The sequence below is a fragment of the Onthophagus taurus genome, chromosome 7 (genome assembly GCF_036711975.1).
Source record: "Onthophagus taurus isolate NC chromosome 7, IU_Otau_3.0, whole genome shotgun sequence".
Taxonomy (NCBI): Eukaryota; Metazoa; Arthropoda; class Insecta; order Coleoptera; family Scarabaeidae; genus Onthophagus; species Onthophagus taurus.
Genome location: NC_091972.1, coordinates 5,149,345 through 5,176,383, shown reverse-complemented (window position 1 = coordinate 5,176,383; position 27,039 = coordinate 5,149,345). Strand labels below are relative to the sequence as shown.

The 27,039-nt window shown below is 31.4% G+C and overlaps 5 protein-coding genes and 1 long non-coding RNA gene across 7 annotated transcripts; 4 read left to right on the top strand and 2 right to left on the bottom strand.

Moving 5' to 3' along the window:
* The first annotated feature begins 145 nt into the window (after nt 1–145).
* On the top strand, nt 146–6,475 carry LOC111429156 (E3 ubiquitin-protein ligase Topors-like). 2 transcript variants are annotated; one of them, XM_023064993.2, is made up of 5 exons: nt 146–324; nt 377–585; nt 650–834; nt 4,753–4,980; nt 5,049–6,475. In XM_023064993.2, exons 2-5 carry the CDS (start codon nt 394–396, stop codon nt 6,388–6,390), a joined length of 1,947 nt encoding a protein of 648 aa, XP_022920761.1. In that variant the 5' UTR covers nt 146–324; nt 377–393; the 3' UTR covers nt 6,391–6,475. The 2 variants fall into 2 exon arrangements, with proteins under 2 accessions (XP_022920761.1, XP_022920760.1); XM_023064992.2 differs by having other exon boundaries at nt 268–585.
* Nucleotides 6,476–9,638: 3,163 nt separating this feature from the next.
* Nucleotides 9,639–11,212, top strand: LOC111429178 (pentatricopeptide repeat-containing protein 2, mitochondrial-like). The gene is made up of 5 exons (XM_023065025.2): nt 9,639–9,815; nt 9,869–10,094; nt 10,146–10,443; nt 10,498–10,686; nt 10,745–11,212. The coding sequence occupies exons 1-5, from the start codon at nt 9,737–9,739 to the stop codon at nt 11,129–11,131; spliced, it is 1,179 nt and encodes a 392-aa protein (XP_022920793.2). The 5' UTR covers nt 9,639–9,736; the 3' UTR covers nt 11,132–11,212.
* A 34-nt stretch (nt 11,213–11,246) lies between these two features.
* On the top strand, nt 11,247–12,140 carry LOC111429179 (uncharacterized). Its single transcript, XM_023065026.2, has 4 exons — nt 11,247–11,321; nt 11,374–11,649; nt 11,702–11,924; nt 11,987–12,140. The coding sequence occupies exons 2-4, from the start codon at nt 11,416–11,418 to the stop codon at nt 12,037–12,039; spliced, it is 510 nt and encodes a 169-aa protein (XP_022920794.1). The 5' UTR covers nt 11,247–11,321; nt 11,374–11,415; the 3' UTR covers nt 12,040–12,140.
* Nucleotides 12,141–19,357: 7,217 nt separating this feature from the next.
* Nucleotides 19,358–19,994, bottom strand: LOC139430694 (uncharacterized). The gene is made up of 2 exons (XR_011641076.1): nt 19,693–19,994; nt 19,358–19,639 (listed from the first exon to the last, which is right to left on the bottom strand). It is a non-coding gene; the product is annotated as an uncharacterized lncRNA (long non-coding RNA).
* Nucleotides 19,995–22,483: 2,489 nt separating this feature from the next.
* On the bottom strand, nt 22,484–23,231 carry LOC111429210 (high mobility group nucleosome-binding domain-containing protein 5-like). Its single transcript, XM_023065059.2, has 2 exons — nt 23,077–23,231; nt 22,484–23,016 (listed from the first exon to the last, which is right to left on the bottom strand). The coding sequence occupies exons 1-2, from the start codon at nt 23,089–23,091 to the stop codon at nt 22,573–22,575; spliced, it is 459 nt and encodes a 152-aa protein (XP_022920827.2). The 5' UTR covers nt 23,092–23,231; the 3' UTR covers nt 22,484–22,572.
* A 646-nt stretch (nt 23,232–23,877) lies between these two features.
* On the top strand, nt 23,878–24,948 carry LOC111429205 (polyubiquitin-B-like). The gene is made up of 2 exons (XM_023065052.2): nt 23,878–24,112; nt 24,243–24,948. The coding sequence occupies exons 1-2, from the start codon at nt 24,098–24,100 to the stop codon at nt 24,891–24,893; spliced, it is 666 nt and encodes a 221-aa protein (XP_022920820.2). The 5' UTR covers nt 23,878–24,097; the 3' UTR covers nt 24,894–24,948.
* The last annotated feature ends 2,091 nt before the right edge of the window (nt 24,949–27,039 follow it).

Here is a 27,039-nt window from a genome sequence, read left to right as displayed (position 1 = left end):
TTAAATATTAGATAATTTGGTTTTTTATTCCGATTGAAATAAATATTTTTAATATTGAATAATATCCTTTGGAAAAAGACGAGGAAAAATTAAAAATTGGCAACACTGTATAACCAAAATCGTAACTAAGATTGACATCCAGATGCAAGCTGTATTCTCGATCGAGTTGTGTTGAACGACAAATGTCTTCCTCTGATTGATCATATGGTGATCGTAGAGATTGATTTAAATATATTTGGGCCTTTTAACGCGATAGTTGATGTGTGAAACGTGTCGAAAATCGCTATTTCGGAACCGCACGTTCCGGTAACGGCTACAATTTTTGTAAGGACTCGTTTCGACCCGATTAATGTACTCCTAAAACGAGTCTCTCCAGATAGATATATACGAACAATGGCTGATGTAAGTGTACCTGATAGCGTTTCAATGCCTCCACCGCCTCCTCCACGTTCGATACCCCGTGTAAGCAACAGTACCAGTCCACCACCGAACTGTGCAATTTGTTTGGGCAGTTGCACAAACAAGTCGTTCTCGGATTCTTGTATGCATCAGTTTTGTTTCACATGTCTTTTAGAATGGTCAAAGGTTTGTAACATTAAATTGATAAGTGTAACTAAATTGACAATTTCATTGTGAATCCTTTTTTTAGATCAAACCAGAATGTCCACTTTGTAAACAACCGTTTAATACAATTATACATAATGTAAAAAGTAATAATGAATATGATGAACATTTTGTGCAACCAAATAGACAACAGCAAGAAGTGCCTAATCAGATTAATGATGTGTTGTTTTTACCATCCGGACAACCACCTTCAAGGCATTTTCAATTTCGGTATGTATTTGGATTTAATTTTGTGTAATTTTTTTTTAAGAAATCATTTGTTCTATGATAATATCTAAGAAAGATATCTGGGAATAAATAAGAAATTTATTATGTAAATTGATAAGATAATAAGGTTTTGAGATCTATAATTCACTAAAATAGTATTTGATAAGCTTATTATGAACCATGTAATTTAATATGTACACCATTGTTAAGAAAGTGTTTTCTTATTAATCATTATTTGATAACTTATAAAAAAATGTGTGACTCATATTAAATAGTTTTCTTTTAGCGAATTCTTTTTATAAGCAGTTCAGCAGCGTGGTAATTCCAATATATTTATAAATAAAATTGAACTTAAATATTGATAAAATTGTAACTAAATTGTGTATGTATTTTTTTAGGTTACCTTTATGAAGTGATTTTAAACTAATCACCCCTTTGTTAATTTGTTTCAATTCTACTGTTAACAATTCTTGTTTTTATATCAATATTATGAGTAAAAATTAAATGCTCTTGTTATTGGGGGAAATATCGCATGTGCAATTCTTCACCTCTTTTGTCCCCACCACAAAACACTGGTGTTGTGTAACACTTCGCCTTAATATTATTAGGTGGTTACAGTCTGTGTTTGTTGGTGTTTGTGTGGCTATGATACATATAATATTAACACTCATATCAATAAGTAACCATTTTCTCTATACATGATCAAAACGTCATTAAGAAAAGCCATGATTACAATATTGTTGATTAATTAAGATTGTGAATGAAAGTAGTGACAAAAAGAAAATAGTGGTTAGATGATTTAAATAAATACGTATATTATATGAAGTTATCAAAAGAAACGCAATATCCCCCAAAGAAAGATGATTACTATACTAAGGTATTTGGAAACAGGATGTTTTTGTGAGACACACTGATAAGGAATTATTTGAAGATAAGCACAAAATTTTTTAATTTGCAAATTTGATTTTGGGAAAAAGATAATTAATTATTTAATAACCTTCATTGTTTTAATTGTTATTGCAAGATTGGAGAAGGATGTATGTTTCAAATTTGATAAGAATCAGTTCGTTCTTGGTTAAATTAAATCCTTTATTTGGTTGATGGCTGATTGGAATATTAGAAAATCTCTTGGATTTTCATTTCTCAGATTGTAGCTTAATGGGATTTTAATTATCTTTTTGATCAATTATTTCGAAATATTGATCTTAAATTCTGCTGGGAATTAATTAAAATCTTCCCTCAGATGACATTGACTTTCTGAGAACAATTTAGCCAGTAATTGATCGCTTCTGGAATGGTCCTTAATGTAAAGTAGTCTTTTATAATCAACTTCGAATATCATTAATTTACAAATCAGCAAATTAACGCCTTATTTCCCTCAATCAACAACTGTTATCCAAGAAATAATTAGTTTTAAGATATTACATAAGCTTGTGATTCCTGGCCAAAAATGGATTTAATAAAATAGATTTAATTTTTTAGATAGGATAAACTAACTTTGTCTTGTGACATAATTTAACACTACTAATACATACCTTGTCACAATTATAATAATATTGGTCAACATATTCAGGGTGGTTCAGTTTTTAATTGGGAAACTTTACTAGGACGTAGTACTTGCCAAAATAACACAAGTTTTTTATATAAACATAGGGTCGCAACTCGTTTGTTTTCGAGGTATGAGCTGTCAAAGTTGAACCAAAAAATTACATTTTGTTTTGTATTTCGGCTGTAAGTAAACCGTACAATTTGAAACTTTGTACGTATTTACTACTGGTTAAGACCTTATTTTGAAGCTTACCTAAAATTTCTCTAGCGCCCTCTAAGATGAAATTCACCACCCCCTTGATTTTTTTTATAAAAACTTTTTAACGCTATGGAATATTAACATAAAAAAATATGGGTCGTAAAGCTCATTCTTTAGTGGTACTTTTTTGTCTCTTTAGTATTTTCTTTAAAGTTAATAGTTTCCGTGTAAAAAAATAAAATATGTGCTATGTCCCGCCGTCTTTAGCTAAAATTATTCTAAAAGTTGGCTCTGAGAACTTGTAAGCTTCATTTACAGTGAATCCTCATAATTGTTGATGATTATTAATAATTTTTGACTGTTATTAAGCAAGAGTATCAATTTTTTAATATTGTTTAAAACAACGTAATTTGTTGAGACAGACATTCATCTTATTTATGGCTTTTCTTATGAAAATCAGAATTAATTGGTGTTATTTAGTTGGTACTAAATCCTAATAAGTGCACAACTTCCATAGCCAGCTATAAAGAAAAATTTTTTTTTAATAATAACATTGCTTTACAGTACAATGTAGCATATTTTATTTTATTACGCTAAAACTATTATCTTTAAGGAAAAAACTGAAGAGACTAAAAAGTAGCAATAATGAATAAGCTTTACAACCCATATTTTTTTATGTTAATATTCCATGGCGTTAAAAAGTTGTTGATAAAAAAAATCAAAGATTTTGTGAATTTCATCCCGTTAGAGGGCGCTAGGGAAGTTTAAGGTATGCTTGAAAATAAGGTATTAACTACTACTGGTTAATACAGAATTTCATATTCTCCGGTTTACTTATACCCGAAATAAAAGATGAAATGTAAATTTTTGGCTCAACTTTGACAGCTCATAGCTCGAAAACAAAAGGGTTTCGACCCTATGTATATATAGAAAACTTGTGTTATTTTGGCAAGTACTGTGTCCTAGTAAAGTTTCCCGATTAAAAACTGAATCACCCTGTATGTTACAATGCTTCTGTTTCGACTTGATTGAGCAAAATGATATATTTTCTCTTGTTAAGTCAAATTCCTTGCGCCCGAGGCGTTTCATTTGATACAATATTGATCAATACATATTTCAGTGTCTCTGCTTGATCAAGCAAAATCATATACCGGGAATTTCATATAACTCGCAATATATGAATGCAGTAGTATGAAACTATAGTTATGAATGTAATTAGGAAACTATTATGCACTTGCACTGTCCCACATCAAATACAACATATCTTAATAGTACAGGCATTGGGTACTTTTGCAAAGGAAAAGTTTTGCTTGAAAAAAGGTGACGTCCTTATGATAATCCTGAGTTTTCGCCCGTCTTAAGAGACACACGGTTAAACCTGAATGTTTCTGGTTCTAGGTCTAGTGTTAGTTCTAGTGATAGTGTAAAACTAGAATTAACACTAGATCTAGTACTAGAAACATTCGGATTTAGCCGCACGTCTCTCAAGACGGCTAAACCCGAATGATTCTAGTTCTAGGTCTTGTGTTAGTTCTAGTGATAGTTCTAGTTTTAGTGCAATGAAAATATGCAACATATCTTATGCTAACTAGCGCTACCTATCACTGTCACTAGAACTAATATTAGACCTAAAACTAGAAACACTCGGATTTAGCCGCACGTCTCTCAAGATGGCTAAACCCGAATGATTCTGGTTCTAGGTCTTGAGTTAGTTCTAGTTTTAGTTCAATAAGAATATGGAACATAGTAATATCTTATGTTAACTAGCGCTACCTACCACTCTCACTAGAACTAACAATAGACTTACAACCAGAAACATTCAGACATGTTGTATTTTATGTAGAACAAAGTAAATAGGTACGCCCTGGTTTCTATGGAAACATATTAAGTAAAATTACATATTTGTTGTCGTGGTCAATTACAGCCGAAGCGCTACATTTGACATATATTCATGACATATAATGTAGCACCTCGGCTCCAAGCCTTCAAATAGATCCTTCAAAACTGTAGATTATTGTTAATCCGAAACGTATCTTATGATTGCACAAAGATACAGAGTGAGTGCAATAAATTCCTAACGATATATTTCTTTAAGTAACAGAAAACATCTTAGGGTTTAAGTATTAACATAAAAAAAAACATTTTTTTAACAATATTTTTATTTTCAATTTCAGAACCACATTTACAGTTGATCCAAGAGGAGAATTCGCAATTCAACAAATGCTTCTCAGCCATCCATTAACAAATTCAATTTCATACGTTCCCCATTATGTTCCTGAACGGTACAGGCGCCTGATTTCGTCCACCAATTTCCGTAGATTTATCTATGACGAAAATTTATGGGTTTCCCGCACAGCGGATGTTACAGGTCGATACCGCGAGGCGTCACCGCGATATTTTAGGTAAATTAATTTCATAATTTATTTATATAAATCGTTAATATTGATCTTTTTCGTTTTATTTAATTTAGAGAACACCCAGGGGCCATAAATCGATTAGCACCATGGTTAAATCGCGAATTAAACGCTCTCCTTTCCGGAAACACACAACAAATTATGACTCTCATTGATACGATTCTTCAACACCTTCACCGGCATCATATAATAGGATTTTTCTTTAAGAATCTCTTAAATCCGTATTTAGGACCGCGTACTGATCATTTTATTCACGAATTTTATAACTTTATGCGTTCTCCTTATGATATGGTCGGTTATGATCGCCACAGTTGTTATACTTCTTTTCCACAACCGGTTCTTAGTGATGAAAACATTAGTAGTGCAGATGATAGCGATGATGTGGCTATTTTAGCTACGACAAGTGCCGAAACTATCGGAAATGCACCAAATGCCGCAGTTAACCCATTCCATAGGCCTACAATTGAAGTGATCGAAATCAATTCAGATTCAAGTAATGATAGTGATGTGATTATTCAAGAGCCAACCCCAGTTATTGTTGATTTATTAAACTCTTCCGACGATGACGACGTGTTGCCTGTTTATCCAGAGACTGAAACCAATAGACAACAAACTCAACCTCAACCAAGCGCTAGTAGTAATTCAAAAATATCGATAATCGATGTGAAAATAAAGAAAAGAAAACGAAAAATGAAACTACGCGATTTAAAACGTCGCGAAAAACGCCGAGGAAAAGGAATTTATACTTCTTCATCGTCAACCGAGTCTACTTCTTCGTTGTCTTCTTCGTCATCTTCGGATTCAGAGGAACGTCGAAAACGTAAGAAAAGGTATATTAAAAAGATGAGAAGATATAGATCGAGTAGTAGCAGTACAAGTACAACATCAACGACGAGTACTTGTACTAGTACTTCTACAACAAGTACAAGTAGTAGTGATGAAAGTGAAAAAATTGCAGCAAAGTATATCAAAAAAGAAAAATCGAAAAGTAATAATAGTAAAAATAAAAGTAAAAAACATCAGAGAGTTCACAGTACCAGTACGGCCGATCTTGTGAACGATAATACACCTTCAACTTCTTCAGCCACAACAACAGGAACAGTTTTAAAAAAGGAATATTGTGAAGCAACTACAAATACTGATTATTGGGGTAACGAACCTCGTACATCCAGAGAAAGTGCTCCAACGGAAGTTGCTCCCCTTGACTATACAATGGCAAATTTTGCACGATCTTACAGTAGTAGTAGTCAACAACCGCGGTATGATGAGCCTAGTTGTAGTAATAATGTGGAACCTCTTAATATTAAGCGGGAATATAATTTGTGGTTCCGTCCGCCGTACGATAGAAACGGACGCGACAGCAAATACGGTTCGGATGATAGTGATTGCGATGACTAAAAAGAATTTAAAAACTATACGTTTTATTTTTAATTTCTATTTGTAATTTGTTAAAAAAAAACCATATAATTTTAATTTGGTTTTGATGATTCGATCGATTTGTAATTTGATGAATTGTAATATTTATGTGTAATAGCGAAAACGAAACATTTAATTTTATTTAAATTATATTGTCTTAGAGATAAGGTTATTATATAGATACGGCAAGAACAACAACTACAACAGTATGTGTACTTTGTATTGATTGTATCATACGTTTTTACGAGAAATAAATGCGAAATATATCTCAGTTACTTTTGGAAATTTTAATATACACTTAAAGGAGAAAGCAAAATTTGTTTGAAACGAGATAATCATTTTTTTTTCTTATATTTTGCAGAGCACAATTGTATAATTCCTAGTAAATACTAATTAGTTACTTATTTTTGACATTACACAAAATTAAACAAGATGTTTTGCAGCTTTTCCCAGTGGTCCAGTCTGGTTTACACATAATATAGATAAATATTGTCAAATTTTTAGAGTTTTAAGATCGCAACACAAAATGGTTTCGGTTCTTACCGTTTTTGTTATAATTCCGCACTTTTGCTCGCGTTTGAATTGACTAGGGCTAGGGACTTACTAAATCGAACGGCTTCATCCTCTTAAAGCGACGCAGGCTAGATGGCCTCGATGTTGGGATGATCGTGCATTCTCTTCTCATGTTTAGATGCGAATGATGCAATTTCTGATGACACCGATGCTACTTCCAAGTCGCGATGGAGGTCGGTGTTTTTTATATACCAAGGTGCATTCACTATGCACCTTAGTACTTTGTTTTGGAATCTTTGAATCAGACTTGCATATGTCTTGTAGGTACAACCCCACAGTTGGATTCTGTATGTCCATTTTGGTTTAATAGTAGATTTTCTGCCAATAAGCCAATATAGATGTCTAAATTTGATATCAAGTTCCTCACGTTTTTTTTTACGTGAGCTTTCCATTTGAGTTTGGCATCCAGCGTCATACTAAGATATTTTGTATGTCAATGTAAAGTTTATGTATGTCAATTTATTTGAATTTAATTTTATTAGCCATCGTTTGGTCCAGTTTCCTATAGAATGTAAGGCCAATTGTAACTTATTTGCTGCAACTACTTCAGTTTCTGCAACAACCAAGACCGCTGTGTCATCTGCGAATGTAGCTGTTAAAGTTTCTGGTATCAGGAAGGTCGAATATGTAGAGGATGTAGAGTAAGTACAGTGTTGGACCTCATGTAGTGGTGAATAAGCGTTTTCGTATTTTACTCTAAAATATCGCTCAGAAAGATACGATTTTAATTAAATTAAAGTTTGTAATTTAAACCATCTAACCAGACTTTGTCGAAAGCTTGTGCAACATCCAAAAATACGGCGGAGCAGAGTTTATTTTATTCCGCATTTGGTCTATTGTTGCATCTTTATTCCGAAACTCAAATTGATGTGTTGGTATTTGGGCTTTTTCTTCTATGACAGGTTCTGTGGGGGATTTACCAGGTTTTGGTATCATTATTATTTTAGCAACTTTCCATATACTTGGGAAGTATTTCTGTTTAAAAGCAGCATTAATTATATGTAACGGTTTTGTTATCGCCCGTTTTGGTAGATGTTTCTCCATTAATTCGGTCTTAGCCTGCTGATTTCTTGATATTTAGTTTTTGTATTTCAGTTCTTTCATTCTTACACATGGTATATTACTCTGCTGATCACTTTGAATTATGCTAGGAACACTATTTAACATAGTTGTTGGACTGTCTGATGTAAAAGTTTCTTTCAGATGTTCAGCAAACAAATTAACTTTTTCTTGATTACTCTTAGCCCAATTTCCATTACTATTTCGAATTGGAGGTGTATGTGTTTTTGGAACTTTAAGCTTTCTTGTTGGCTTCCACAGAGAATAATCAGTACTGGCATCCTTAGTAAGATCTTTTATGTAATTTTGAATATTATTTTGTTTGTGGCTATCTGTTAAAGCTCTTAATTCGTCTGTATTTTATTTAATTTATTTTTATCACTAGGAATTCTATTGGTTTGCCATTTCTTTCTCGCTTTCCGTTTTTCTGCAATTTTGTCTCTAATCAATTTAGGATATATGTTAGATTTAGGTTTTGGTGTTAAAATACAAGGTGTTGAGGCCCAGGTTGAGTTTTGTATGTCTTTTAAGAACTTTTCTACTTTCTTGTCAATATGTCTTCTCTGTTGGCCAGTAAGTTGGCTTACCAGTGGAGAGCACCTCACAATTTAGGCCTTCTATTGAGCCCCAAGACGTATTTTTTGCACCAAAGTCTCCTCCAAGTATAAATTTGTTTATAAGATGCAGTAGAATTTCCTGATAATTTTCTCTTTTGAGATTGTCTTAGCAGTTGCTGCTACAGATATTAAACCATTGGTGCTTTGAACTTTTACCACTCTTGTTTGATGTTGTTCAATACTAAAGGTATTGTTCAAATAATGGTCAATATTACTTTTAATGACATTAAAAGAGTAAATCATAAATAAATAAATTCAACATTTCCTTTTCAATAAACTTTTATTACCAATAATTACATTTAAACAGTCAATTTTATTATATCATTAACACATTAGAAGTGCATTCTACATAAACTAAAAAATGTTTCACCATTTTTATGCAGGTCCACCTCTATTAATATAATCCATTTCTTCGGCAGTAATATCAGGTCTTTTAAATCGAATGGGTAACTGAATATCTTCCACCACAAGTTGAGCACTTTGATGTCCAGCTGCAGCCGCGGAAGTAGCAGGTCCTCGAGAATCTTCTGGTTTTCTTATACCGTGTCGAAATTTAATTGTAGGCAGCCTCAACTTACTATGGGCGGAAAAAAGCCTCAAAGACTTGTATACAAGTGCCATACTGAAAGTGGGGACCTAACCTAATAACACGAAACGACTTAAATCTCTACCCAAACCGTTTAAAAAAAAATTTTGATGGTACTTTTTAATAGATTAATTATATTATGCAATTGATATCGAGAAATTGACTGTAATTTTTATTCCCGTTGGGCAAATATAGATTTTATTCGCGTAATATTAACATGATATGAGCCACGAAAGATTTTGAACTTGACAATTGACAAAAATAAATTTCAAATTTTAAAGTTATTTATGAAAAAAATTAAACGAATTAGAATTTATATAAACAAATAACTTTATCCCACTTTAATTAGAATTTATTTTATTTAATTTTAAAGAAAATAATATCTGCCTATCTTCATAGCGAAAACCGGTGTGACAATTAAAGAAGTTAGAGGTTAGGTTTAAATTTTTATAAAAAAATTATTTTAGCCCCGATATAAGAAGAATCAACAAGAATGTCGATACTTAAAACGTGTAGTAATCTCTTAAGAGCATCGAGGACTCTAATGAAACAAAACACATTTCAAATCGATGGTAAAATAAACCTTACTTTTTAAATTTTTATATAACCGAAAGAAACAACGTAGTTTGCAGGACGCTTTATTCTGAGGCAGCTTTAGGCTTGGATTCCTTTGAATATCAAAAGAATAGAGTTAGAACACAAATAAGCGATGTAGAAGAAAAGTTTCGTACAAAAATGTCCGAATATGTTACTGAAAATTCAAAGAATATCATCTTTACGGAGGATTTAAAAAATATGATTTATCTTGCCAAAGAGGGTGATGTTGATTTAGTTGTTAAGATGATGAAGCGGTATGTTTATTAAAATTATTTTCAATGATACTAAAGAGTATTTATTTATAGATTTAATTCTCAAAATAAAGAGCTGCGATTTGGTAATTTCATCTTTGGTCCTGTTGTAATGAGAATGTTTTATAAACTAAACAAACCAAATGAAGCATTGGAATGTTACAAATCTCCTGAATTAACAGGATTTTTTGACCAATTAATGTCCCATCAAGTCCTTTTTGATCTCTTATACGAGAACAAAATGTACAATGAAATGTTAGATTTATATAATTTAGTTAAAGAGAAACAAATTGAGTCATTAAAATGGGCAAGGAGTTTGGTTGTTTTAACTATGGCAGCTTGTTATAAATTGGTGTGTTAAAAATTGACTTTTTGGAATATAATTTTTTAATTTATGTTTTATTAGAATACTGAGGAAAGTTTGGAATTTGCAATAAAACTTTGGAAGGATATTTCTCAAGTGGGTAATTTAGCTGCACGAAGGTCAATCACTTTTTGTGCAGCTTTAATGATAAATAAGGGTAAACCAGAAATTGCTTTAGAAATACTTAGCTCACTTAAAAACCAAAATTATACAACAGTAAGAAATTTAAAGGTAAAAGAAGATGTTTTAAACCAAAATCTTATTAATAATTTTAATTTTAACCATTTAGGTGTTAACACTTCTTCAATTAAAGCGTATTGATGATGTTTTACCCATTTTAAAATCAGTTTTAACTGAAGAAGCTGTTCATACGTTTAATAAAGATGTTGTGGAAGCAGTAGAAAATTATTTAAAAAGTGAAAATAACGCTGAATTAACCACGGAATTTAATCGCGTTGTAAAATATTACAAAGAACATGGAAACATTTCTGAAAGTACACTTGATGATAACCTTTGTTCTGTTATAAATAAACTACAACCACGACCTGATTTTAACCAATACGGTCAATTCCAAAGGAGGGATCAAAATAATAGGCGCCCAAGATATGATTTTAATGATAAAAAAGGAGGTGGTGGGTTTACAACAAGAAAAGTTTCGTTATCACAAATGGAATAATTTTTTTGATAATATAATTAATAAATGAAGTTATTAGAAAAAATGATTTATTTTATATTTTAAAAAAATACTTAGCAACAATTTTTATTGTTTTTTTTTCAATTTTTAATTTTTTATTAACATCTGTCACCAATTAAATTCCCTGTCAAAAGGTCATGGTTGAATTTATCCATAATTTGACCATTTTACGGTAAAAAAACGGGCGGGTTACCGATTTTTTTACCTCTTCCTCATTTTATTAGGTTATTATGAGTTGGAATGTAATATGAGCTGTTAAAGAAATCATGAGGAAAAACATGTGCGAATTAGCCACCAGCGAACCGACGCTCAAGTTAGATTCAAACAGATATTCTGATAATCCTCACGCGGAAGGTGGATCTCCGCAACCTGAGCCAGAATCTTGCGAGAGTTTTTTACGTCCCTCCCCGGACGTAACTCCTTCAGTTGTAACTGAAGATGTCGTTCAAAAGAGATTATTTGGACATGCTTTTATACAAAGTCTACGTGTAATTTTTACGGTAAGCAAACAGTAATTTGCGATTAAAATTTATTAATTAAAAATGTTATTAGTGTTGGTACAGAGTTTTAGAGTTTGTTTTTGAAGTTGTCACAAATAAATGGGTTTGGAACGTCTTATTAATTACTCTTTATGTGCTTTTTGATGTTTTCTTTCATTTGGTGTTAGCCGCGTCGGCTATCATGGTGACTATTATCATAAATATGGACAATGTTTATAGGAAGGGTGATGATGATGATGAGGATGAGGGTGATTCTAATACTACCAGCTTTACAGGTTACATTTTAATCATTATTAATATGAATTAGGTATTATGAAGTTGATTTATTTTTGTTTAGACGTGAATGGGATGTATGAAAATGAAACTAAATCTTGTAAAAAGAAAAAATAACACAATTGGGAGATCTTTTGTATAGGTTTTATTTATTTATTAATATGCAATGTAATTTGTGAGATGGAGAATTAATAAAGATGTCAAAATTAAAAATAAAAGTTGAATTTGTATTCAATATCTATTTCAATATTTGTTTGAGGAGTTCAAAGAGACGTCGATCTCGGGAAATGACCACTATTTATCTGGCTATCAAAAGCTCTGCAAGCAAGTCCCATCTCCAACATCCTTGATGACATTATTTGTCGCGTAGCACTGGTCAATGGATAGTTGTTATGCAGATGATGGAGAAGGGTGAATGATTAAAGGAGACACCCCTACAAAAATCGTGATCCTGGTAAATATTGGGGTTGGGCTATTTTGATGTAGTGATTTTAACTTGCTGTATAGTAGTAAGTTAAGGTATTTGACCATGGTACACAGAGTTAGTGAAACTTACTTGGTAGTTTTTGTGAACAAAATTGGGGTCTTACCCCTGACCCAGTAAACAAGAAACCTCTGTGAAACATTTCAATTTTAATGTACAGTGAATTAAATGAAACATCTTAGAAGTACGTTTCATATACGTGACAGATACGATTTTTACGAAACGTATCTAAAGATATGTATCAAATACATTTCAGTAGAAATATTTCGCTACAAATGTGTCTGAAACATGTCTGGAATATCTTCAGCATCGCCTGTGAACGTATGTACAAACATTAATTAATGTTTGTAAACAGAACTAACCTAAGGTAACATTCCTTCACGGTTTAATTGACAGTTCAAAAGAAACTTCACGCTATGATTGGCATTACTAATTACTAAAGAAAACTTCACGCTATAATTAATGTTTGTAAACAGAACTAACCTTACCTAACATTCCTTCGCGGTTTAATTGACAGTTCAAAAGAAAACTTCACGCTATGATTGGCATTACTAATTACTAAAGAAAACTTCACGCTATAATTAATGTTTGTAAACAGAACTAACCTTACGTAACATTCCTTAAGGAATGTTAAAACATTTCAGAAATAATTCAAAACCGTTATTCAAACATTTTAGTAATGTACAGTAATTGTCAACTGTATGTTGCAGAAACATTTCAATAGAAACGTTTCAATGAAACATAAAAAGGGCCGGACATTAGCAGTTTCAGACACGTTTCACCTATGTTTCAGAAATATGTCGAAGAAACATTTCATGTTTCAATAATATGTATCAGAAATGTTTCTGAAACGCAAATTTGTTTACTGGGGAAAGACTGTACTGACTCTATGTGACCTATGATCACATACAGTTATGATTCATAATTTTTATTGTGTTACACATACAATACAATATATTCACACTTGTCAAATATTATGTAGTGTCATATTAAAGAAAAAAAATAACATATAAAATTACATAAGATTACAATAGACAACATTAAGTGCTAAAGGTGGAAATCATCTCAAGAGTATCACTCATATATTCGGAGGTCGAGTAGTACGCCCTTGTAAAAAGAGTTACTTTAATATACTCTTTAAAGCCCTTCAATGGCAACTGATGGACGTGTAACGCAATTCATTAAAAAATTTCACCGCCAACGCGTTCACACTTTTTTAGCATTTTGTTAATCGTGTATATTTGGGTATCAGATCGCTATTTTTCCTAATATCATAGTTATGCACCTGCTTATACGAGTCAAACTTATTAATGTTCTTTTTAAGATATGTAACACATTCGAGTATGTAGAGAGACGGTAGAGTTAATATTTGTAAATCAATCTTATAGTCGTCTCTATAATTTAAATTCCTTAATACCTGTATAGCCCTTATTTGCATTCTAAATACGCGTTCAAAACCAGCAGCAGAGCCCCAGACTAACAATGCATAAGTCATTGAGGACTGACACCGCGCAAAGTATGCTGTGCGTAAAACTGGTGGAGATACGTTCGAACGCAGGTTTCGCAACAAATAGATGCTGGCACTTAATTTACTGCATAATGTCAAAATATGTTCCTCCTAGCACAGCCTGGAATCAAGATAAACCCCCAAAAACTTTATAGCAGCACTGTATGTTAGGGCACCATCTCAATGTAAACGTAGCAAAAGCTGTTTTATCTAAATTTAACTTCAAGCAAACCAACGTTCAGCCTCCCTTAGAGAAACAGCTCTATTCTCAAAAGCATCTTCATAACCTTTGTCATTGCTAAATAGGGTTGTGTCATCGGCATACACAATAACCGACCCATTCGTTATATTCTGAGGGAGATCATTAATATAAATTAAAAATAAAAGGGGGCCCAATATTGGTCCTTGTGATACACCTATCGAAATACCCATTCTCTTAGCAAATAAATCATTACACTTAACTATTTGTGACGTATTTGTTAAGCATGATTTAATCAATCTAATACTGTTATTGTCAAAATTATATTTTTCCAACTTATAGAGCAAAAGGTCATGCTGCACACAATCGAATACCTTACTGAGGTCACAGAAAGCACCCATCATGTAGTGTCCATCCTCATATCCTCATATCAGTAAACTTTCAAGATCCAACGAGTAGCTGGATTGGCAATCTCTGGTGCGATAAGCACAACGCCAACTCTAGCCATGAATGTTCTGCTTGGCCTATCTCCTTTGCATTTGCATATAGAAAAAGTGGCTAAAACTACCATTTACAGGTTACTGTTCTGACATGTCCTACCAATGGGCTGCGGAAGACACGATAAGCACTGTTATTGTGATTAATACTCGATACCAGATTGCACTGCCTGAACGGCAGTCCTGGATTGGAAACGAAAATTCTCTGGTTCAGGCAGATATTTGCATGTTCATAGATGGATCAAAAACGCGGAAGGGGTCAGGGCGGGAGTATACTGTCAGAAACTTAGGATTAAGCAAACTTACAGCCTGACTACGTACTTTACTGTATTCCAGGCGGAAGTATTTGCTATTAACATGAATGCTAAAATCCTTCTTGAGAGAGAGCTGAAGAACGTTCCTTTGATTCTATTTGACATTCTTTCACGCTATAATTAGGGTTTCAAAACAAAACTGACCTATCCTAATATTTCTTCACGCTATAATTAGTTTTTGTATCAACACGCTATCGATGCTATGCCCCGGCTGCATCGATAGCTTTTGCATGTGATATAGCATCAATATAGCGCCTCGGCCGCAAGCAATCTCGGCTTTGCCAATTAATACCGTACTGAATTAGTTGCTTTTTGTATAGATATAGTGTGTTTGATTGAAGAACAACGATTTTTCTCAGACAGTCAAGCCGCTCTCCAGGCGCTGCAGGCCGTGAAAGCGGCGTCGATTCTGGTTAATGACTTTAAAGAACTTTAAACACACTGACAAGGGAAGTATCAGAACTGTCCCTCACCGATTTTGTTGAAATTTGGTACAGCGATAGTATGGCCAAAAATAAGGTTTACGTATTTTTTTATACGTGCTAATAAAGTCCCTGGGGCGAGTTATAAGGGTTGGAAATCGAGGCGAAATTTATATATTCAGTTATAGGCTGAAAACGAAAATAGCTATCGAAATGTGGTAAATGTAAACTGATATTCATTTTCAAAGAGCTTTCCATTGATATATCACACATATATCTGAGGGCTTCAGGGGGTAAACTACCCCTAGTTTTTTGGAATATTTTAAAAACTACCCTGTCGATTTTGGCAAGATTATGTGTCCTTATAGTACGTTTAAAAATATTAATGACGTGTTTTTTCTTATTTGCCTCTGACCATCCCCTACAAAATTACGGGGTATGATAGATAACCCCTTTCCTTAAGAATAATGTCATAAACTGTTACACTTTAGAACAATATTTTGAAGAAAGCCATAAATTAGTTGTAAATTAAGATTTACGCAGTAAAATAAACCCTATACGACATTAAGGGGTGGCTGGGGTTGGTACCCCTAACCACCCCAAAAATTAAATTTTTTTTCGAAAATTGTTTGTCGATTTTGGTGCAATTTACCACGATAATTTTTTTATACGTTAAGTAGTACTATTGTAAGAACTTACAAGGGTTAGAAGTTTGGGGTAGAAAATATATTTTCGCTAATAACTTTCATACTCCTACAGGAAAATGTTTTTTATCCTCATTCTATTTAAATAACACAAAAGTTAGGATAATTATATAAATATTTATTAATAATGAGTTAAAAAGTAACTGACAAAAGAATTGTTGACTATCACAAATTGTATTCTACGTTATTAATTTAATTTCTTTTTTTTTACGTTTTTTATTCAATATATTGTTGGCAATAATGAAAATCATGGAAAAAATGTTTTAATCACAACGATTGTTTACACCATGCACAAGTTGTAACAGCTATATCATCACAGATATCGCACGTAGGTTTTTCATTGGAAAAGCAAACCACCACGGGATTTTCAAACTGCTCTGATCTCTCCTCTATATATCCAGATGCAAACCAGGCGTATTTAAAAACATTAATAAATCGTGGGGAAGACAACTGGTTATGCGTTAAGGATTGCAATTTTTAAATATTATCTCGCTGATGCAAATTGACATCGTACTGGTAGAGAATAATTTGATCAGAAAATTTTCTAATGAAATTTTTCCATATTCTAAAGCCAAATACATCCAGGGGTTGAATTGGACCTATTGTCCCTGCAGGTATAGACAAATATTTAAACTTAACATCCGATGGAGTTACTTCACTAATAATTTCAGGGCAGTAGTCACTCCAAGAGTCCAGTAATAGTAATGATTTGGGTCCGGTGTTTGGGAAATAGACTTTTGTAGCCAATTTTTCATATGAGCAGAAGTCAGTTTACCAGACTTTGATGCCAAAACGAATATGTTATCTGCTTTGAACATTGTATTTATTACCCTCAAATTTAACACAACTGATAGAAACAATGATTAAAATAAATTAAATAAAAATAAATAAAAAAAAAAAACTAAACTAACAATGTAGAATACAATTTGTGATACTTAACTCTTTTTTTAATTGCTTTTTAACTCATTATTAATAAATATTTATATAATTATCCTAACTTTTGTGTTATTTAAATAGAATAAGGATAAAAAAGCTTTTTCTGTAGGAGTATGAAAGTTATTAACGAAAGTATATTTTCTACCCCAAACTTCTAACCCTTGTAAGTTCTTACAATAGTACTACTTAACGTATAAAAAAATTATCGTGGTAAATTGCACCAAAATCGACAAACAATTTTCGCAAAAAAATTTAATTTTTGGGATGGTTAGGGGTACCAACGCCAGCCACCCCTTAATGTCGTATAGGGTTTATTTTATTGCGTAAATTTTAATTTACAACTAATTTATGGCTTTCTTCAAAATATTGTTCAAAAGTGTAACAGTTTATGACATTATTCTTAAGGAAAGAGGTTATCTATCATACCCTGTAATTTTGTAGGGGATGGTCAGAGGCAAATAAGAAAAAACACGTCATTCATATTTTTAAACGTACTATAAGGACACATAATTTTGGTAAAATCGACAGGGTAGTTTTTAAAATATTCCAAAAAACTAGGGGTAGTTTACCCCCTGAAGCCCTCAGATATATGTGTGATATATCAATGGAAAGCTCTTTGAAAATGAATATCAGGTTACATTTACCACATTTCGATAGCTATTTTCGTTTTCAGCCTATAACCGAATATATATATTTCGCCCCGATTTCCAACCCTTATAACTCGCCCCATTGGCTTTATTAGCACGTATAAAAAATACGTAAACCTTATTTTTGGGCATACTATCGCTGTACCAAATTTCAACAAAATCGGTGAGGGACAGTTCTGATACTTCCCTTGTGAGTTGAAATAACAGAGTTTCTCTGATTTGGGTCCCAGGTCACTCTGAGTTTGCTGGCTATGAAGCGGCAGATGAGCTAGCACTAGAGGGCAGCGCTAAAGCGTTTGTGGGGCCAAAGCCAGCAGTTGGTATAATATCATTTGCAGCATAGGGTTGGACTGTGGGCTGAAGAGAGACTTCGGCTACTGTGGACCAGTTCTGCTGGAATGAGATACGCTAAGTTTCTAGGGTATTTTTATTGGGCACTACTGATTAAAGACGCACCTCAACTTGTTGGGTCTAGCAGACGATGTTGAATGCCGACTATGTGCGGAGGACAAGGAGACCGTTGAGGATATTTTATGCCACTGCCCTGCTGTTAATCGTATCAGATTATCGATTTTTGGGTCGCAGTTTATCTCCCCAAAGGATCTGAATGACTTTTCACCGAGCAAAACATTAACGAACCTTAATTCGTTAAGAGCATTGGACACACGGTGAAATTTGATAATGTTATCTATCGAGGTATAATAGATCTTTTATTCATTTATTTTGACTGGTCCACCTACCCGATATATAATTTATGTAATGTAATGTAGTGAAACTTCACCTTTTCCAATCACATTTGAAGATGAGGCAATCACAATTTCAATCGTGTGAAGACAACAGTCATGTGATATCGAAAAGAAATCCATTTTATGCAGATATCTCAGTTAATCAATGGAAATACATAGTTACATAACTTCGATCTTTTCATTTCTCAACCATAAAATTCGAATTTCAATTTATATTTTACCTTTATAAATATTTAATTTTCGTTTTATAAGCAAGTTTGTATTTTTTTTGCTTAACACATCGATATCTTGATGGCTTAAATTTAACATATTACATATTTGATTTCGAATTTAACATTTAGTATAAAACAGCCTTTAAAACCAAATCAACCTAATAATTAATTATGTGTGATCTTCTTTTTGTTGTGAGTAAAATTTTTTATTAATAATTATATAATAAGTAAATATATTTTTTTTAGATTTTATCCTTTTTTGTTATTTTTATAAGAATGGAGGGTAAAGAATTGCAGATTAACAATTTAGATATTTTTGATGTGAAAATGATTCCACAAGGAGCCTTACAAGTTCGTGAAAGTCTTGGATATAATAATCGAAATATCAAGGTGGAAACTAAAATTAAATGGGAGGATACTATTGTGGACGATTTTGATTATTTACCACGAAAAAAATATGTAGAACCTTACCATTAAAATTTATAAAAATAAAAGGATGCAAATATGCAAAAAAATGAAAATGTCGTTTCTAAACTAATATTCAAGGTCTGTCTTATAACGTCAATAACAAACAAATAAATAATAAATTATAATTGGTAGTTATCACTTTTTGATTATACGTTAATACCACGGTGATTTAGTAATGTAACTGTTTAGTATTATTATAATTTTTGTTTATTTTTGCAGTCTATATTTACCTATAACAATTTTTATTATTATACGTTACATAACAATAAATATTAACGACGTAAAATAACACAATCATCTTTAAGATGCATCACTATTTATTAAGATTAAAATTTTTTTATTACAATTACATTTCAATGGTAAGGTTCACGATATCCTTGTCGCGGTAAAAAATCATAATCATATTGGAGAGTATCTTGCCATTTATTTTGTTGGGACGTAGCCGTATTCCGATTATTATATCCAAGAGTATCTCTAGCTTCTGATGATTTATCTGGAACAACTTTTGGTTCAAATTCAAAGATGTCAGGAAGAACTTCATTATTTTGACCTAAACATTCGCTAATTAATAATGAAATTATCTGAAAAAAAGATAATAATAATTATTTGTTAAATTAAAATAATGAAATCATACCAAAATAAAAATCATTGTAATTTCACTGAATCGATCGTCTTCTTTCGTACGCTTAAGGAAAACTAAAACGTGCGAATATCATCACACTTCCCAACCAACTCGATAAACATTAATTATATACATTCGTGTACGTGTCATAAACAAAGAGCTGGTTGGCGTATCTAACAACATAAGTGGGAAAATTAATCGTTTGATATGTAAAAAATCTTCCCAGTCTCTAAGATAGATTAAGATCCCGTGTATACTTTGTTGGATATTGGTCAATGTTATAAAGATTTTTCAATATTAATGATTTACAAGACAGGTTATTATCTCATAATTAGTTGTGCCAACGTATTCAAATAAGTTTCTTATCCATAATGTTATTATTGTTATTCATACGGTTTGATGTTAACAACCTTTTCTATTTAAACGTTATTAATAGCTTACGGCTATGTAACCATGAACTTTCTCTTTCAGTTTCAGTAGGACAACAGAGATTTGCTTTTAAAATTATATAATAAATTTAATTAATTTTAATTTTATATATACCTGGATTTTGATATAACTCGCAATATATGACATCGCTCATGTTGTAGAGATGCTCATGTAACTCGAGATATAACTCATATTGTCCTATAATTTCTTCTAGAGCTCTTCTATTAAGTTCTACAACTGAGTGAGACATGTGAGTCTAGAAATATCCTAATAATATATATACTAAATGTCTTGCCAAGATCGACCGAAGGGTTTAAAGTAACCTTCCTTTTTTTTGCTCTGAGGCCCAGATATAGATATTTCAGATTCATGATTTTGTTGGCAATCGACGTTATGGTCACCACTGATTTAGAGCTTATAAATAAAAAATGGTAATAATTGAGTTCAATCTTTTTATGGATCTAGTCTTTATAGTCCATTACTAAGGTTTTATGTATAAAAAGTATTTCCCCATCGCTTTTAGTTTTTGAGTTATAATTGAGTTAATTATCGAAAATCAACAATTTTGGTGTTTAATCGATTTAGAGCTTATAAATAAAAAATAGTAATAATTGGGTTCAATCTTTTTATATATCTAGTCTTTATGGTCCATTACTAAGGTTTTATGTATAAAAAGTATTTCTCCATCGCTTTTAATTTTTGAGTTATAATTGAGTTAATTTTCGAAAATCAACAATTTTGATGTTTAATCGATTTAGAGCTTATAAATAAAAAATGGTAATAATTGGGTTCAATCTTGTTATGGATCTAATCTTTATAGCCCATTACTAAGGTTTTATGTATAAAAAGTTTTTCTCCATCGCTTTTAGTTTTTGAGTTATTTTTCGGAAATCAACAATTTTGATGTTTAATCGGTTTAGAGCTGATAAATAAAAAATGGTAATAATTGGGTTCAATCTTTTTATGGGTCTAGTCTTTATGGTCCATTAGTAAGGGTTTATGTACAAAAAATATTTCCCCATCGCTTTTAGTTTATGATTTATGGTTGAGTTAATTTTCTAAAATCAACAATTTTAATGTTTAATCGATTTAGAGCTTATAAATAAAAAATGGTAATAATTTGGTTCAATCTTGTTATGGATCTAGTCTTTATCGTCCATTACTAAGGTTTTATGTATAAAAAGTTTTTCTTCATCGCTTTTAGTTTTTGAGTTATGATTGAGTTAATTTTCGAAAATCAACAATTTTGATGTTTAATCGATTTAGAGCTTATAAATAAAAAATAGTAATAATTAGGTTCAATCTTTTTGTAGATCTAGTCTTTATGGTCCATTACTAAGGTTTTATGTATAAAAAGTATTTCTCCATCGCTTTTAATTTTTGAGTTATGATTGAGTTAATTTTCGAAAATCAACAATTTTGATGTTTAATCGGTTTAGAGCTTATAAATAAAAAATGGTAATAATTGGGTTCAATCTTGTTATGGATTTAGTCTTTATGGCTCATTACTAAGGTTTTATGTATAAAAAGTATTTCCCCATCGCTTTTAGTTTTTGAGTAATAATTGAGTTAATTTTCGAAAATCAACAATTTTGATGTTTAATCAATTTAGAGCTTATAAATAAAAAATGGTAATAATTGAGTTCAATCTTTTTATGGATCTAGTCCTTATGGCCCATTACTAAGGTTTTATGTATAAAAAATATTTCTCCATCGCTTTTAGTTTTTGTGTTATAATTGAGTTATTTTTCGAAAATTGCTCTGAGGCTCAGATGTTAGATATTTCAGATTCATGATTTTCTTGGCGATCGACTCAAAACTGCTTTGCGATCTAAAAGTCGATCGCGATCGACGTTATGGACACCACTGATATAATACCACACTCAGTTCCTCATTGTCTAAAGTAGCTTGTGACATCAGAAACTACTATCTGAATTAATTATTTGCCTGAAAATCCTGGTAATCAGACTTTTGTTTATTAAATATCCTTGGTAAAGCAGAATCTTCTAGAGTTCTTCTTCCTAGTACATTCTTCGTCGAACTATTTTGCTGTTCTCTTGATATTTGGCCCAGCATTTCTTTCACAGTTTCAACTAATATTGTCTTCAAGGTGGTCCAGGCGGTATTTACTCCAGTAGTCTGCAACTAAATAGTGATTAGAGTTGATGTTCGCTCTTCTATAGCTTCTGCATTCGAGTGTATTGGATCCATATCTTGAGATTATCAAGATGTGGTCGATTTGATTCGTGGTTTTGTCATCTAGTGAGGTTCACGTTATTTTATGTATCCTTTTATGTGGGAAGTATGTGCTTCTAATAGTCATATTCATGTATGTAGCTAATAACTCTTATAGTACGCAATTAAAATATGAAACTTTATATTTGTTTAATTTATTTTAAAAAAATTGTACAAAATTTACAAATTTACAAAAATACTCTAAATAAATACTGAAAGTTAACATTTTTATTTAATCGGTTTATCCCCATCTTTCTTCTCATTATTATTATTTTCAACAGGTTCTTTATTCGCACCTTCTTCATTCTTTTTTCCATCAACTTGATTTTCTTCTACCTTCTTATCACTTCCTTCACTTTTAGCACCACCATCATTTTTCTTTTCATCTTTTTTCTCCCCAGCGTCTTTCTTTTCTTCCACTTTTTCAATTTTCATTTCAGCATCATTTTTCTTTTCACCGTCCATTTTCTCACCATCATCTTTCTTTCCACCTTCATCAGTTTTTCCTTCTTTTCCATCCTTATTACCGTGATGATTACCAAATCCAAACCATCCAAAATCATACTCACCTAAACAATCATCACCTTCATCGTGGTGATGAGTTTCCCAAGGAGCACCATAAGAATTTCTTACAGCGATAAATGCAATAAGAAGTGTAACGAATGTGGCAATCTAAAATACAAAACAAATAAAGAAATAGAATAAAAATGATTTTTGTGGAGTTTATTTTACCTTTAATTTCTGCATTGTAACGTGTTGATGTTGTAGTAAGAACCGTGTAAGTGTAAATTTCCGCTTACAAAGCGGTTCATTTTATATAAAGGTGCTCGATCGAGTGTGACGTTAGATGTTTAAAAATGATTGTAATAATGCGTGTATGGCGCGAAAGAAATCGAGAATGGTGATTGTAAGAATAAGAGTAAGGTCTTTCGTTGTTAGGATAATTAACGGTGTATGTCGACCTGTAATAGCCGTGAAATGAGGTGAGTCAATCGGAAGAAAAAAAAAATACTTCAAGGAAAGAGGAAATAATTTTAAATTTTGTTACATTTCCGTTTATTTTAATTGTTTAATTAATTTGTTTACAAGAAATTCTTTTAATTATGAATCGCATACCCAGCGACAATTTTGCTTGGGTTGTTTCGGTTTAATCGCAGATGGATTTGGGCCATAATCCAAAAATTGTCCGTTAACTAATGCTAATAAAGCAAAAATGACCAAGAAAAATATCTAAATTAACAAAAAAATGTTATTAAAGAATAAGAAATTATTTTTTTAACTTACAGTGAAAAATTTCATTTTCTTTTATAATATGAAAACTTAATTAACTCTTCTTAGCTTCTCAAAGATCTAAACCAAAATGCTTTCAACAACTTAACAAATTTTGCTTCAATAACCTTTTCACCATAAGATAACGAAAAGATATAGATGTAATAGTTTTGTTTTTGCTCCTAAAATAGATAAAAGAAAATAAATAAGTTCTGTTGATCGGTTAAAAACCAAATTAAATGCTAAAGATCTTTTTTAAGTGATAAACGAGGGAATTTTACTTTAATTCTTGGCAATTTAGACAGCTCATATTATTCTCGTCTTACTTTTCAACTTCATTTGATAAATAGAGAGTAAGTGAGATATAAATTATGAACGCGATGACTTCTGGATAAATAAAAACATGCATGTATTTTGGTATAAAAGGTTTAAACGTCGATTAGATGTTATTCCTTTCTTTGGAACGAACGAAAAAAGTAACTAGATGAATAAATTGGTGGTAAGTAATAGATTTTTATATTAAATCATGGATATTTTAATTTATTATTAATAATTACCACCATTTATTTTGTTAAAATGACAAGGTTAATTTGAAAGACAATAACTTTCTTCACTTTATAATGTTTTAGGTAACCGTTTTAATAGTAACCCTATTCGTAACATTGAGCTCTTGTGCTCCTGGTTACGAAGGAGAAGGTGAAAATGTTAAAACTAAAATCCAATACAAGGAAGGAATCCCACCAGATCAACAAACAAGTTTAATCTTCGCTGGTAAACAACTTGAAGATGGTCGTACTCTTTCTGATTACAACATTCAAAAAGAATCAACCCTCTACATCTTCGTAAAAACTTTAACTGGAGAAATCATCACCTTAGGAGTGGAACCTTCTGATACCATTGAAAATGTTAAAGCTAAAATCCAAGATACGGAAGGAATCCCACCAGATGAACAACGTTTAATCTTCTCTGGTAAACAACTTGAAGATGGTCGTACTCTTTCTGATTACAACATTCAAAAAGAATCAACCCTCCAGTTGGTAATAAGAATGCAAATCTTCGTAAAAAGTTTAACTGGAAAAACCATCACCTTGGAAGTGGAACCTTCTGATACTATTGGAAATGTAAAAGTTAAGATTCAAGACAAGGAAAGGATTCCACCGGATCAACAGCGTTTAATTTTCCATCGTAAAGAATTGGAAGATGGACGTACCCTTTCAGATTACAATATCTATAAGAAATCTACTCTGTATTTAGTTATTCGCCTACGTGGTGGAAAATAACTTTTTTCCATTTTCGACTCATAATAATAATAATAATAAATTTTTAATAAAAGGCTGTCCTTTTATAATTAAGCCTTTATAACAGTGTTGGCCACTAATTTTTGATCAAGATCGACGTTTTATATAAATGTCTTGACAAGGTCGGCCGAAGGGTTTAAAGTAACCTTCCTTTTTTTTTCTCTGAGGCCCAGATATAGATATTTCAGATTCATGACTTTTTTGGCAATCGACGTTATGGTCACTACTGATTTAGAGCTTCTAAATAAAAAATGGTAATAATTGTGTTCAATCTTTTTATGGATCTAGTCTTTATGGTCCATTACTAAGGTTTTATGTATAAAAAGTATTTCTCCATCGCTTTTAATTTTTGAGTTATAATTGAGTTAATTTTCGAAAATCAACAATTTTGATCTTTAATCGATTTAGAGCTTATAAATAAAAAATGGTAATAATTGGGTTCAATCTTGTTATGGATTTAGTCTTTATGACCCATTACTAAGGTTTTATGTATAAAAACTATTTCCCCATCGCTTTTAGTTTTTGAGTTGTAATTGAGTTAATTTTCGAAAATCAACAATTTTGATGTTTAATCGATTTAGAGCTTATAAATAAAAAATGGTAATAATTGGGTTCAATCTTGTTATGGATTTAGTCTTTATGGTCCATTACTAAGGTTTTATGTATAAAAAGTATTTCCCCATCGCTTTTAGTTTTTGAGTTATAATGGAATTAATTTTCGAAAATCAACAATTTTGATCTTTAATCGATTTAGAGCTTATAAATAAAAAATGGTAATAATTGGGTTCAATCTTGTTATGGATTTAGTCTTTATGGCCCATTACTAAGGTTTTATGTATAAAAAGTATTTCCCCATCGCTTTTAGTTTTTAAGTTATAATTAAGTTAATTTTCGAAAATCAACAATTTTGATGTTTAATCGATTTAGAGCTTATAAATAAAAAATGGTAAAAATTGGGTTCAATCTTGTTATGGATTTAGTCTTTATGGCCCATTACTAAGGTTTTATGTATAAAAAGTATTTCCCCATCGGTTTTAGTTTTTGAGTTATATTTGAGTTAATTTTCGAAAATCAACAATTTTGATGTTTAATCGATTTAAAGCTTATAAATAAAAAATGGTAATAATTGGGTTCAATCTTGTTATGGATTTAGTCTTTATGGTCCATTACTAAGGTTTTATGTATAAAAAGTATTTCCCCATCGCTTTTAGTTTTTGAGTTATAATTGAGTTAATTTTCGAAAATCAATAATTTTGATGTTTAATCGATTTAGAGCTTATAAATAAAAAATGGTAATAATTGGGTTCAATCTTGTTATGGATTTAGTCTTTATGGCTCATTACTAAGGTTTTATGTATAAAAAGTATTTCCCCATCGCTTTTAGTTTTTGAGTTATAATTGAGTTAATTTTCGAAAATCAACAATTTTGATGTTTAATCGATTTAAGGCTTATAAATAAAAAATAGTAATAATTGTGTTCAATCTTGTTATGGATTTAGTCTTTATGGCTCATTACTAAGGTTTTATGTATAAAAAGTATTTCCCCATCGCTTTTAGTTTTTGAGTTATAATTCAGTTAATTTTCGAAAATCAACAATTTTGATGTTTAATCGATTTAGAGCTTATAAATAAAAAATGGTAATAATTGGGTTCAATCTTGTTATGGATTTAGTCTTTATGGCCCATTACTAAGGTTTTATGTATAAAAACTATTTCCCCATCACTTTTAGTTTTTGGGTTATAATTGAATTAATTTTCGAAAATCAACAATTTTGATCTTTAATCGATTTAGAGCTTATAAATAAAAAATGGTAATAATTGGGTTCAATCTTGTTATGGATCTAGTCTTTATCGCCCATTACTAAGGTTTTATGTATAAAAAGTTTTTCTCCATCGCTTTTAGTTTTTGAGTTACGATTGAGTTAATTTTCGAAAATCAGCAATTTTGATGTTTAATCGATTTAGAGCTTGTAAATAAAAAATGGTAATAATTGGGTTCAATCTTGTTATGGATTTAGTCTTTATGGTCCATTACTAAGGTTTTATGTATAAAAAGTATTTCCCCATCGCTTTTAGTTTTTGAGTTATAATTGAGTTAATTTTCGAAAATCAACAATTTTGATGTTTA